Source organism: Lepidochelys kempii, chromosome 5 (genome assembly GCF_965140265.1).
Source record: "Lepidochelys kempii isolate rLepKem1 chromosome 5, rLepKem1.hap2, whole genome shotgun sequence".
In the NCBI taxonomy this organism is placed as follows: domain Eukaryota; kingdom Metazoa; phylum Chordata; order Testudines; family Cheloniidae; genus Lepidochelys; species Lepidochelys kempii.
Genome location: NC_133260.1, coordinates 63,753,347 through 63,766,821, shown reverse-complemented (window position 1 = coordinate 63,766,821; position 13,475 = coordinate 63,753,347). Strand labels below are relative to the sequence as shown.

The window sequence follows — 13,475 nt, the reverse complement described above, 5'->3', positions numbered from 1 at the left end:
TGGGCATCTGCACTCCGCTTCTTCAGGGTAGCTTTCAGCCCTCGGGCTAGCCTCCCCAAATGAGAGGCATGCGCCACACATGAATGATGATCTGAATTTTGCTCCAATCTGCTCTTAGTTTGGTTAATGGCTAGTCATTTTCTTTTCTCCATATATTGACTTTCTAGTCCACATTCCTTTCAGGTCATCTACAGTGCATCAATGCTTCATTTTTCAAACTCTGCAGAGGAATAGAAAAACTTGATACCACTAAAATTTTTTATATTACCTTAAGGTTTTCTTCCTGGGAAGATTTTGAAGAGGAGCATGGCAAAGGGAGAGAATTTGGCTATGCAAGTCTTCACAGAGAACTTGAGCCATTTCTGTTACGGAGGGTTAAGAAAGATGTAGAAAAATCTCTACCTGCCAAGGTTGAACAGATTTTGAGAATGGAGATGAGTGCATTGCAGAAGCAATATTACAAGTAAGTGGGCTACCTTGAAATAGCCAAAAAAAAAACAACAAAAAAACAAACACATCCACCTCCTATATAAGTGTGATTGTCATATTTTATTGAGTCTTTGCATGATGCTAATTGCTAAACAGATATTTTTCAGCTTGTAATAAAGACTTGTAAAAATTGCTTCGGTAAAATCCTGGCCTAATTCAAGCCTATGTGATTTTTGTCATTGACTTGAATGGATCCTGGATTTCACCTTTAGTATATGCTCTCTGCTTTTAAGATTTGTTTTAGTGTAATTCATATTAATTTAATTCCTTTCAATCAGCTTGTCTTATATGGGATACTTGTGAGTTTTATGTTTGGAGCTTCATTCTTTTCCTGCAGTTACTGCATATTTTAATAGCTGCCTGCCACCTTTCGTCTCCTCTTTGCTCCTTCTCTCCACCCCCCAAAAAAAATCTGGTTAAGAATTACACTACATATTCTATATCATAGGTGGATTTTAACCAGGAATTACAAAGCCCTGAGTAAAGGTTCAAAGGGCAGTACCTCAGGCTTTTTGAACATCATGATGGAACTCAAGAAGTGTTGTAACCATTGCTACCTCATTAAACCACCAGATGATAATGAATTCTATAATAAACAAGAGGCCTTACAGGTAAAAAACACTTTTTTTTTAATGAAATTATTCTCTTAGTTTTATTTCTGAAATATGCATGCAAGTGGTTTATACAGCATTTATCAACTGTCTTATTGAAGTATACTGTGTAAAGTGAAGACCTGAACTTCTGATGTGCATTCTGTATTATAGATATGTATTGAATAGATTTTGTGTCGTAGTTACTAGTGTGATCCATCCTTTATTTCTGAATAAAAAATAGAGCTGATTTGATTAAATTAAAAAGGAAGTAGTCTACTGGGTTGAGAATTTCGGACTGTATTTTGAACCAAAGCAAAACTTGACAGATTTTAAATCAATCTGAAATAGAACAAATTAAAAGGCCAAGATGCCTCTGTAATGATTGCTCTCTAATGCTGTATAAGTATAAACCTATGTGAATTTGTAGCCAAGTAGACTATAGAATAACTGATGACAAATATAGCATTCTAAACAATTAATACAGTACACTCTTGCTATAACGAACCCCTGCGGATCCAAGCCATTTGGTTGTTCTAGCCAGGGGTTCATTAAAGGGAAAGTGTCCTACCGTGCAGATGAGGGTTGTGGCCGACACCTCAAGCTGCACAGCGGAGCTGACAGGCTGTCTCTGAGACAGATAGCTCCACCGGCTGCAGGACCTCAGGAGCACTCTGCCATGAGTCCGGAGGAATTTTCTGCCGCAGCCCCGGGGCCGGAGGAGCTGTCACCCCCATGTTTGCAGTCCCAGAGCCAGAGGAGTTCTCAGTCCCACAAAGCAGCCCTGGGGCTTGAGGTGGGATCCATGGACCCGGTTCGCTATAGCCCAAGGTTTGCTATTGTGAAGGGCGTTATAGTAAGGGTGTACTGTAGTGACAGAAGTGTGGGCCTTTTTTGTATGTTTCTGAAGATCAGAGAGGAAAAATTATTCATTGGATCTTTTCTCATTTTAAATATTTTTTGCAGAAGTACTGAATTTTGCAGTGACAGCCCATGATTTCAACCCAATCTGCATTTTAAAGTAGTTCTTAAGAAGGCTGAAAGATAGTTATCTTAAAATTAGGCATTTTGAGTGTAAATCATACATAAATCATGGGCCATATTTGTCAGAAATACTTCTTCATTCATCATTTTAATAGATGCATATTCAAAGTGATAGCTTCCCTGCTCCAGTTTAATAAGATAATGAGTTAGCATTAGTGAAAAACTGTAAATGATGTGTAATTTCCATCTTAATTTTACCTTAGGATATTTCTTGTGCCCTGATGATACAAACACTTGTACTTATGCTTAAGTGTTTGCAGCTGAGTAGTCCCATTGATTTCAGTGAAGCTGCTCACATGCTTACAGTTAAGCATGTATGTAAATTCTTACAGGATTAAGACCTTAGTTAATCATACCAATGTGTAAAGTGCCATGCACCTATTGCACTATATAAATATTAATTTCTAATGAATGCATGTTTACTATGTACAGAAGAGAATGGTGGTTAACTCAATGTGCTGCTGTACCTAGGGGACAACACACTTTTTGCAGGAACTCTGCAATACCCAACATTCCTTCAGGCTAGAAAACTAAAAATTAAACAAATCCAACTAATTATAGTGCAATTTTTAAAAATTTTTTGTAGAGGGAAGGAAAGGATTGGATGTGAGGAGAGAGGGGAAAGAGAAAGTGTAAGAGGAAAAATATTATATTGTTTTACTTTTAAGCCACTCACTTTTATATTGTTTCCAGTTTCCCAATGATATTGTTTCACTTTTAAGGCATTACATTGTTTTACTTCAGTTTTACCTTTAAGGCACTCAGATACCATAGTGATGTTCCTGGTATAAAATATCCAGATAACCTCCCTACTACCTGAACATCACCTAGGGTAGTAACATATTTGTATAGCAACTGTATTTAGTTACAAAGGTAACTCTGTATAGTCAAGATCTTTTGTTTTTGGTTTTTGTTTTGTTTAAAATCTCCCAGGAAAAATATCAGTATTTATTACAAAAAATTAAAAACTGGCAAAAATTGGTGCCAAATGTTGCTTTCCCAGTTTTCTGGATAAATAGTGGGCTTAATATTGGTGGATGGGAAGGCAAGAAAAAAGCAACAAATAGAGAAAAATAACAGTATTGAAAGGAAAAAAAGGTTAATGCTGTGGTTGTTTGTTTAATTAAGTGTATTTAGCTGCATAATACTATATTACTGTACATGCTTCTTCCTGAAAAGAGAGGAATCTTTGTATCCCCGAGGTCAGGATGGATCAGATTATCAGCGCTGCATCTCTCCTTCCTTAGTGAGGAGACAAGTCCAGAGAATTCCAGCACTACTTTTCTTTAGGACTCAAGCATTGACATATGTACACACACACCCCATTTGTGTGTATATATGTGTATCTGACACTATGCTGCCTTACAGACAACCTCACATTTACACTTAAGTTAATATTAACATACACACATCTACCTAACGTGTAATATTGGGTTTTCTTAACATAATCAATATTTTCATGCACTTGAGCGGTCCAAAATTCAGGTGAAAATTGTTTTTAAAAAAAGAATAGCCTTTGTAAAACATGGGGATTTTTTGGTAAAAATCAGTTTGTTTTTTTAAAAAAAATTAAAGGGGCCTTATGTGTAGCATACCGAGGTGAATGAGTTCCTTAGTTGGAAGTTCCGGTGAAGTTTTCTATTAAAATAGCATGAACATTCTTCTGACTGCTGCTACTGACTAGGACAGCCCAGCAAATTATATTTTTGGGAATGAGGAGTCATTTTAGATTAAATGTTTAAAGTATCAAGAAGTTACAAGTATATGTATGATGTGAAAGCTCTCATCAACTGCCTAACAACCATGGCTCTCACTGCACACATTTGCCTGCTTTAGGCAAGCTAAATTCATACTGTTCTTCTGTTATACTGGGGTAGAATTGAATATAATATCCTGATTATTTTGTTCATTAATGATTCAACTTTTGATTCATGCACACAGTACACTGACTACAATATAATTAAAAAAATGTACTCTTCTGATCACAGAATATTACAAAATGAATCCACATAAATTAGTAAAGATTTTTATTATTCCTGCAGCATTTAATCCGTAGCAGCGGGAAACTAATCCTTCTTGACAAGCTACTGATTCGCCTAAGGGAGCGTGGCAACAGAGTTCTTATTTTCTCTCAGATGGTGAGGATGCTGGACATCCTAGCAGAATATTTGAAGTATCGTCAATTCCCCTTTCAGGTAAGAGTTTATTCTTGTTCTTGTACTGGTCTAAAGAGTCTACATTCTCTTTTAGCATTTAATGTCTTAATGTCACCTTTATTTAGCAGAAAATGACTTGCCAAATGATCTGTACAGTTTTTTCTTAAGAAAAATTAATCAGCAGTGTTGTATACCCTTCTTGAAGACTGAACTTATGAACAGAAGACTAAGACTAGTAATATAGCCTAAAACTTATTTTGAAACTGCCTGGCTGGGTTTAGGGGGAACTTGAGGTGGGGGGTGAGATTTCAAGTTACTGTATTTTTTTATGGCTGTACTTTTGTCAATTCAGAATTCAAATTTACTGTAATTAGTGTACATTGTAAGGACTAACCTTTATATAGACTTGTATTTTAATTGGAGCGTTCAATCTTTTTAGAGACTAGATGGCTCAATAAAAGGGGAATTGAGGAAGCAAGCACTGGATCATTTTAATGCAGAAGGATCAGAGGTAGGCTACTGTGTATTTTCAGTTATGGAATTTGCTATGTCTTTTTCAATTATTTATATTTTGCTTCTTGCTATTAATAATTATGATAAAAACCATTACAGTAAAAGCCAAGATTTCAGGGCTTAAAACCAAGGAAATTTAGTATTAAAATTGAAATGTCATCCTTATCTATCTGGAATGTTTACAACTGTCAATAAATCTCCTAGGTAGAACTTATTATTGAAAACATTGACAAAACAAGTTCACTAGAGTGTTTTGGCCATATCCTAATGCCTCACACTTCTCCAGCACCTTCCATCCAAATATTTCAGAACACTTAACAAACATAAAGAGTTAAACCTCACATGTGTGGGGGGTATGACTTCTATTTCTGTGCTTTTGCAACAAGACTATGCATCTTCTTTTAACATAAAGTATGATCCTGATTACTTATGTAAAATACCTTCTTCAACCTTAAGAAAAGTATATATTTTTAGATTAGATCTGAATGATATTAGTTGGATTATCCTTTTGTTATGTAACAAAACACTATAAAATGATTCTTATAAAAATAGGATTTTTCTTACATTGAATAGAGCTTATTTCCTGTATTGGATTTTGCTGTGTACATCATAATTCAATGTCTGTACTTGGGAAGCTGTTTCCCCTCACCTCACAAAGGAACTAACATTTTGTCCAGAAAAGTCCATTGCAATATTCTAATTTGATTTCTAGGCATGTAGTTAAAAATTCATTTGTTAAAAACAATTTGGATTATGAATTTTCTACTGTTTCACATCCGTTTGTGTATACATAAAGTGCCCATGATCATATTATTTAGGTTTAAATGAGACCTACAACTAATTTTATCCAAATGGTCACAAATACTCCGCTTCATAGTTTAACTTTCACTTATTCTTTCTGTTGGTGTCTACCTTCTAGAATTCTGGCTCCTTTTGTCATCCAACATTAGGAGATAACTTGCACCAAAAGATGAGTCATCTAAATTTAGCAAGATAGGTTCAGCTTTACCTTTTGCAGCAGGGAGTCCCCACATCCTTGGGACTTCGATCAGCATGAAAATCTACTTTAACATTTGCTAAAAAAAAATACACTTGATGTCAGTTCTTATTAGTCAATTAATTATATTGTGGTAGCAGCAGGAACAAGCTCCAGTTATGGACCTGAGATCCTACTGTACCAGGCATTGTACAAATACACAATCTAAAAGATGGTTCTGCCCCGAAGAGCTTACACAATCTAAATTCATTTAAGTTCAGATTGATTTTTGGCTGGATTTTGATATTGTGTTTATGATGCATTTCTTTCTTTTTTCCTACTTTCAGGATTTCTGCTTTTTACTGTCTACGAGAGCTGGAGGGCTAGGTATAAACTTGGCATCTGCTGACACCGTAGTTATATTTGATTCTGACTGGAACCCACAGAATGATCTGCAGGCACAGGCTAGAGCTCATAGGATTGGCCAAAAGAAACAGGTATGTATTTCAGCTGTAAGACCTAAACCTGCAATGGGGTTCTATCAGTTGCAGGATTGGAGGCCAAAGTCTGCATATCTTTTTAGAGCAATAAATATTGGGTTCATAAATAACTCTCAGTATAATGACAGGTTTCAGAGTAGCAGCCGTGTTAGTCTGTATCTACAAAAAGAAAAGGAGTACTTGTGGCACCTTAGAGACTAACAAATTTATTTGAGCATAAGCTTCCGTGATGCATCCGATGAAGTGAGCTGTAGCTCACGAAAGCTTATGCTCAGATAAATTTGTTAGTCTCTAAGGTGTCTCAGTATAATGTGTTTGTATATTTTTGTGTATAATACATATAAAATCTGTGTAAGTAGGATGCTGACTTTAATAACAATAACGATGTTACTTGCTAAAGAATTTTCATTTTGTAAAATACACATTAGAACAATTAGAGAGACAAGGTGGGTGAGGTAATATCTTTTTTTTTTAGATCAACTTCTGTTGATGGAGAGATGAGCTTTCCTTGTTTCTCTCGTATCTTGGGACGGACTTGGCTACAACATTGTCACACTAGTAAATTTGTAATAGTACATTCATACTGCTGTGCTCCCTACATCAAATATAATGTGAAATTTCTGCTTTGCTAGTGCTTAACTAAGCCTTATATTGACTAAAATAGGACTTGTTCATTGAACAGCTGGAACTTGCTCCTTCATGGCAATGAATACCAGATGACAGCTGCAAGTAGTATGGGGGAAGCTGTGGGTCTGCCACAAGTGTAGTATGATTTAAGCATAAATTGTGCATGGATGTCATTCTAGAAGATAACTGAATCTATGTGCTTCATCACTGGAGTTTAATTAAAAGTTCTGGAATTATACTAGTTATGAAACTGCTTATGGAGAGACTTGAGTGAAAGAGCTGACTTAGTCTCTAAACTGAATTTAAATCTGGAAACACAGATCAACAACAATCAGGACATTGAAAACAAAGATTTGACATCTTTATTTTTTCTTCCCCTTTTTGCATAAGTTTTTTGTTAGTGTTAGATTAATTTAAATGTAGTTTTAATGTGTAACTTCCAAATGTTTGTCAAGTTTTTATGTTTTTGTACATAGGTTAATATTTATCGGCTAGTCACAAAGGGATCAGTAGAGGAAGATATTCTTGAAAGAGCCAAGAAGAAGATGGTGTTAGATCATTTAGTAATTCAGAGAATGGACACTACAGGGAAGACTGTACTCCACACAGGTTCCGCTCCTTCAAGGTATATTGATACACAATCCAGAAAGGGTGATATTTTTTTAATATTATTGACATCTAATTAAAATAATGTTACTTTTTTAGATGTTGAGTGAGGAAGTATCTAGTGAACTTGTATATGTAAAATTTAAAGAATTCTTAATTCTGATTCAAAATTACTTTTGCTACCTTCAAAAACTTTTTTTCATAGTGCATGTTAGATGCAACTTTTTCTAACAATGCACTGAGAAGAAAACTTGCTTGAATCATGATGAAGAATTTGTCATACTAATCTAAAGTTAAGGTGTTTTCTGTAAGTAGTTGACAGTGAAATTTAGTTTTCTGTATTTTCAGCTCTACTCCTTTTAATAAGGAAGAGTTGTCGGCAATTTTAAAGTTTGGTGCTGAGGAACTTTTTAAGGAACCTGAAGGAGAAGAGCAGGAGCCACAGGTAAAAAGGGCTAACTTTCTACATATGTTGGACACATCAATCTAATCTTGTTTTCAGTCTTTTAATGGTAACAAGAAATGTTATTTTTTCAGGAAATGGATATAGATGAAATCTTGAAGAGGGCTGAAACACGGGAAAATGAGCCAGGACCATTAACTGTAGGAGACGAGTTGCTTTCCCAGTTTAAGGTACTGCTCTCTCATTTATTTCTGTTAGCGGCAGTTTCCTTTACAATATTTGTTAATTTACAGAAATACCTGAAATATCCATCTTATCTTTATTCATATGTAACAACCGTATTAAATTAAGGAAATTCATTAAACTATTTTTCACAAATCTCTTTTCACATGCACAAGGTGGTTGTCTCCAACATGAGGTTTTAAAAAAACCTTAAACTTGAATAATTTTGCCTGATTAGTAAGACATCAAGTAATTCACCTGCTGTCGGTTCAGTTGCAACTTTACTGTGATATCTATAAATTATTCATGTCAAGACTGTCATATACATCTAACATTATTTTAAAAGGGTGTCGGGGTAGTGTTCAGGTCTAAGCTCTTTCATACTAGTGGGAGCTGGTCGCAGCCTCAAATTTAGGTTGCTTAATACGTTCATTTTTAAAAGCTTCTTGTGGTGGTTTGTCTGGAGAAGCTATAACACCTTCATTGCTTGCAGCAGGCCTTTGAAGTTTGGCATGGAGAAAGCTCTTGGGCTAGAGAAGTATCTTGTCTTTGTCCCGTGAAATTCCACTTGGGTTTAACTGAATTATAAATGGTTAAAATAACCATTTGCCAGTCTTGGTTGCATTCCTGAGGAAAATTTTGGCAGTGTATCAAAATAATTCCTGAGGAAAAAGCTCCATCAAAATGGATATAGGCTTGAGAGAATATATCTGTAGTTTAAGGGTATGAAACATTACAGAGATTTTGTAATTATCCCCAAATCAAGCCTTAGAAGGCTAAAAAATACAGAGTCAAAGTTACACTTAAACAAAGTTCAAATATATTAAGATAAGAAATGTACAATTAGGGCACCAAAACAACCTTAACCTTGTAGTGATACCATGAAATGACCAAATGACTATGATTAAGGCTAAGATTTTTGTCATGCATATTTTTAGTAAAAGTCATGGATAGGTCACAGGCTTCCATGAATTTTTCTTAATTGCCATGACCTGTCCAATCAGTGACTTTTACTAAAAATATGCATAACAAAATGGGGAGCTGCAAGTTCCCCACGCCACCCAGTGGGGCCTGTCTCGGAGATGCAAGGTCCTCACACCAGTTGTGGCTCCAAGCTTAGGGCACCCCCACCTCCTGTGTGGCTCTGGCTTGGAGCTCTGGGGCTGGCTATGGCTACCCCCGCTGCCCACAGTGATCAGGAGCTGTGGGAGGGGCTCGCAGCAGCAGAGAGCTGCAGAGCAACCCAGCAGCAGCTGGGAGCTGCGGGGCACCCTTGCCGCCCTCTGTGGCTGGAAGCTCAGGCCCCGCAGTTCCCAGCCGCCAGGGCTGGTGGGGACCCTACAGCTCCTAGGCCCTGGAGGCTCAAGTCACAGAGGTCTCTGGAAGTCATGGATTCCTTGACCTCCATGTCAAAGTCGTAGTCCTAACTATGATTAAGGCATTTTAATGTTTGTACTCCATATTTTTTTCTTACCCACCACCCAGTGTCACTACAAGGCAAGGTGTTGTGTGTCATGCATGCACATGTGAAAAAAGAGTACATAACGTATACATTATACATAGGCATAATTGGAGTGAGTTGTAAATATAAAAGTAAGCATGTGCTATCATAAATATATGAACCTATTTTCCTAATATTATAGTTTGTGATGGTGTAGAGGTAGATTCCTATACTCTTATTGGCTCTTAAATGTGTTCTGCTTTACCAGGTGGCCAATTTTTCCAATATGGATGAAGATGACATTGGGTTGGAGCCTGAACGAAATTCAAGGAACTGGGAAGAAATCATTCCAGAGCTCCACAGGCGAAGATTAGAAGAGGAGGAAAGACAGAAGGAGCTTGAAGAAATTTATATGCTTCCAAGAATGCGAAACTGTGCAAAACAGGTATCTTTGGGTTATTACAAACTTTTCTTCCCTTCTCATTCCCCTTTTTCTTTTATTAATTACAGTGTATTTTAGATAAACTGAGAAACATTTTATTATGAATTTTGGTTACATAACTTTGTGACTTACTCCTTTTCAAAATTCCAGATCAGCTTCAATGGAAGTGAAGGGAGGCGTAGTAGGAACAGAAGATACTCTGGTTCTGATAGTGATTCTATCTCTGAAAGAAAACGACCCAAAAAACGAGGAAGACCACGCACTATTCCACGAGAGAATATTAAAGGATTTAGTGATGCAGAGATTAGGCGGTAAGATGTGGGGGGAGAAATGCTTTGTTATAGCTGTGAAATGAAATTTCATCAGATTATAGTTTAAAACTATGGAACAAAGTCAATTTTAACTGAATTTGGATTAAGAATTTTTATTCTAGGCATTTGGGTATTTTCCTTTAAGTACTTATATGGTGCTGACATAATGGACTTTTAATACGTACACAGTGAGATCCCATTTTAATATGGTATACTAAAGTTGAGTGTGATGCCTGATTGACTTGTTTCATAGTATGTACAGCTCCTAATCCCTGCATTCCCCCGATACTGCACTTTCAAAAACCAGTTGTTACAATGGTGAGAAATTTTTATAAAAGATGTATGAGTAGGCTAAATATTTTCTTTTTCATAGTTATTTATAAACCAGAGGTGGAGAAAGAGCCTGCACTTCTTTGCAGGGAGACCTACAAGAAGTTGAGTGGGTTTTGTTTTGAATTTCTCACCATTTGTAATTGAATTCCTGTGACATGATGCTTTAAGTTTTTAAAACCATAAGAAATCACTTAAGCTAAGTGATCTTTTGATGTAAACTACATGACATGATCACTTCAGATAGTTGGTTCGGGAAACAATGTTTGGCATGAGGGAGAATAATAATTACTTTCTTTAATCTTACCTTTTCAAAATGCTGATTTGTTTCTATAATTTAAGTATTTAAATTTATCTCCATTAAAACGATTGTAACACTTGAATATTTTGGGTTATAAAAATAACTTTAAGATCCTCATTCTCTCTCCATTTCATCTAGTGACGTTAATGGATTGCTGCTTTTTTTTCAAGGGTGCTTTTGTGACTACAGTAGTAACTCGGATTCTGATCATGTGCGAAAAGGAAATTGAGCTGCTTTGTTTCCCTTCTTTATCCCAGATGTTTCATATTTCTTAATAACCTACCATCCACATGTGATTCTTTTAATTGCAATAATATTCCTTCTCCTTTCTGCCATGTATCTTAAATCCTAATTGAAATAATCTGTCTTGAATCATTACCCCTTCTTAACTAAACAAGAGATAATATCTCTGAATTCACTATTTACTGTAAATCCACATTTGATCTTACGACTAAACTCATCTAGTTGCTTTGAATATCTGTTGTCTTGTGAAACTAATAAAGTAATTTCTGAAATAAATTGTAGCTTCTATTGTTTTATTTATATTATCTAGTAAACTTAATGAAGCACTTGGTTTAAATGTGGATTATCTTGATTCATTAAACTATCCTAGTGATTTTTCTTTTTAGCATTATCCATATCACTTGGTTTTTATATTGCAATAAGCATATTATTCACTGTAGTTTTTAAACTGTGATTAGTTAATCTTACACTTAAACAGTGCAATTATTTTCTGTTATTAGGTTTATCAAGAGTTACAAGAAATTTGGTGGCCCTCTGGAAAGGTAAACCTATTTGATTATAGTTACGTAACAATTTGGAATTTTATAAGATTAAACATCAAAACAATATACCAAGAGTCCATATCTTGAAAAGAGAACACTGTGCTAGTCTGTTACCTTAATAATAGTATTAAATTATCTTCATATTCTTTATTTTTCTTCTTTTATATATATATATACTGAATGCCAAAAGGACACCTCAAGTCATTTAATCTGACCCTTTGCATTTTGCAGGACTCTTCATTATGTCCTTCAGAGTTCTGTCTTAACTAGCACAGTGTTAAGTCATCTTCAGTGATGGCTATTCATCCACCTCATTTTGTAAGCTATCATAAAGCCTGTTCAATGCCTATTGAAGTGTGTGAAAAGACTCACAATGGTCAGGCCCCAGTTGCCCAGTTAGTGTTACTGTTAAGTATGTTTTTCTAATGTCAGTACTCCTTTTTCTTCTTAAACTGTGTTACTCTGCGTTATGTGAGCAATTTGTCTTTCTTTCTGTCTTTCTTTCTATAAACTGTGGGGTCATGTTACCAACAATTGTCAGTGGGGGTGTGTCTGTCTCAAACACCCACCATGTACACACTCCAATACTGTATAAGTAAAATTAGCTCCCTTATTTTTCCTGTTTGTCTTGTTTTCTGGTCTTTAGATCACTTTTACTGACATTTTTACAGTTTCTCTAGTTTTTCTATAGCATTTCTAAACTATATGGATTAGAACTTCACACAACATATCAGATGTGCATGCGTAGGATGAATGAGGACTGACATTACCTCTTTAGTTTCGTATTTTGAAGGAGTCCTTCACAAAGTGTCAAAACTTCAGAGGTGTAAGAAGAACTTGTGTTTTATTACAGGCTAGATGCTATAGCTAGAGATGCTGAATTAGTTGATAAATCTGAGACAGACCTTAGGCGCTTGGGGGAACTGGTACACAATGGATGCATTAAGGCTTTAAAGGACAATTCCTCTGGACAAGAAAGAGCAGGTACAGTATGTTTGAGCAAAACAAAATGGAATAAAAAGGACTTATCAAGAATAAGTTTTGTTAAGTTGTTAAGTATGATATCAGAGTTATTAATCTGATTCTAACTATTGCAGATACACTAAAAACATCAAATAGGTGGATTGTGAAATCAATACCAGTGTGTGTAAGGTTTTTTTCTGGGTGAATTATAAGGGTAGACAGTTCATTTTCACTTTATTCAAAAGTTTAAATTAAATCTGGGTATCAGTAATTGACAATACTTGAGATTCTGGGGGTTGACTGGAGTTTTGTTTTAACCAAAATTAATTTGAGTAGATGAATAAAATGTTAAGGTGCACCGCTGCATGGTGGACATATAAGATCAGAATCTGGCTTATTTTTTCTTTAAACTTGCCAGTTGATAAAATACACTTAACATTTATCCATTTTATGTACAATATATTTTACATTGTTATGGTTCTTAATTCAAGGGGGCAGACTTGGAAAAGTTAAAGGCCCAACATTCCGAATATCAGGAGTACAAGTGAATGCAAAGCTAGTCATCTCTCATGAGGAAGAGTTGGCACCATTGCACAAGTCTATTCCTTCAGATCCAGAAGAAAGAAAACAGTGAGTAGTAGTAATTGTTTTTAATATGAAAAATAAGCTATTTTCTGTTAACTTATTACATTAAATGCCTTTATATACTGACCTATGCAAACATTTTTAGCACCCAGGCCCAATTAAAGCAATCTGGATCTTAGGCATACCAGGAC

General features: G+C 35.6%; 1 protein-coding gene across 6 annotated transcripts in view; it reads left to right on the top strand.

Moving 5' to 3' along the window:
- CHD1 (chromodomain helicase DNA binding protein 1) overlaps window positions 1-13,475 on the top strand; it is an 89,586-nt gene that overhangs the window by 60,147 nt on the left and 15,964 nt on the right. For all 6 annotated transcript variants that reach the window (XM_073344590.1, XM_073344588.1, XM_073344585.1 and 3 more), the window contains 13 exons: window positions 275-463; window positions 938-1,100; window positions 4,166-4,318; window positions 4,719-4,790; window positions 6,116-6,265; window positions 7,372-7,520; window positions 7,850-7,946; window positions 8,039-8,134; window positions 9,836-10,012; window positions 10,160-10,320; window positions 11,695-11,736; window positions 12,590-12,720; window positions 13,191-13,329. In XM_073344590.1, the coding sequence (XP_073200691.1) occupies window positions 275-463; window positions 938-1,100; window positions 4,166-4,318; window positions 4,719-4,790; window positions 6,116-6,265; window positions 7,372-7,520; window positions 7,850-7,946; window positions 8,039-8,134; window positions 9,836-10,012; window positions 10,160-10,320; window positions 11,695-11,736; window positions 12,590-12,720; window positions 13,191-13,329 (1,719 nt within the window). The remainder of the gene's footprint in view (window positions 1-274; window positions 464-937; window positions 1,101-4,165; window positions 4,319-4,718; window positions 4,791-6,115; window positions 6,266-7,371; window positions 7,521-7,849; window positions 7,947-8,038; window positions 8,135-9,835; window positions 10,013-10,159; window positions 10,321-11,694; window positions 11,737-12,589; window positions 12,721-13,190; window positions 13,330-13,475) is intronic.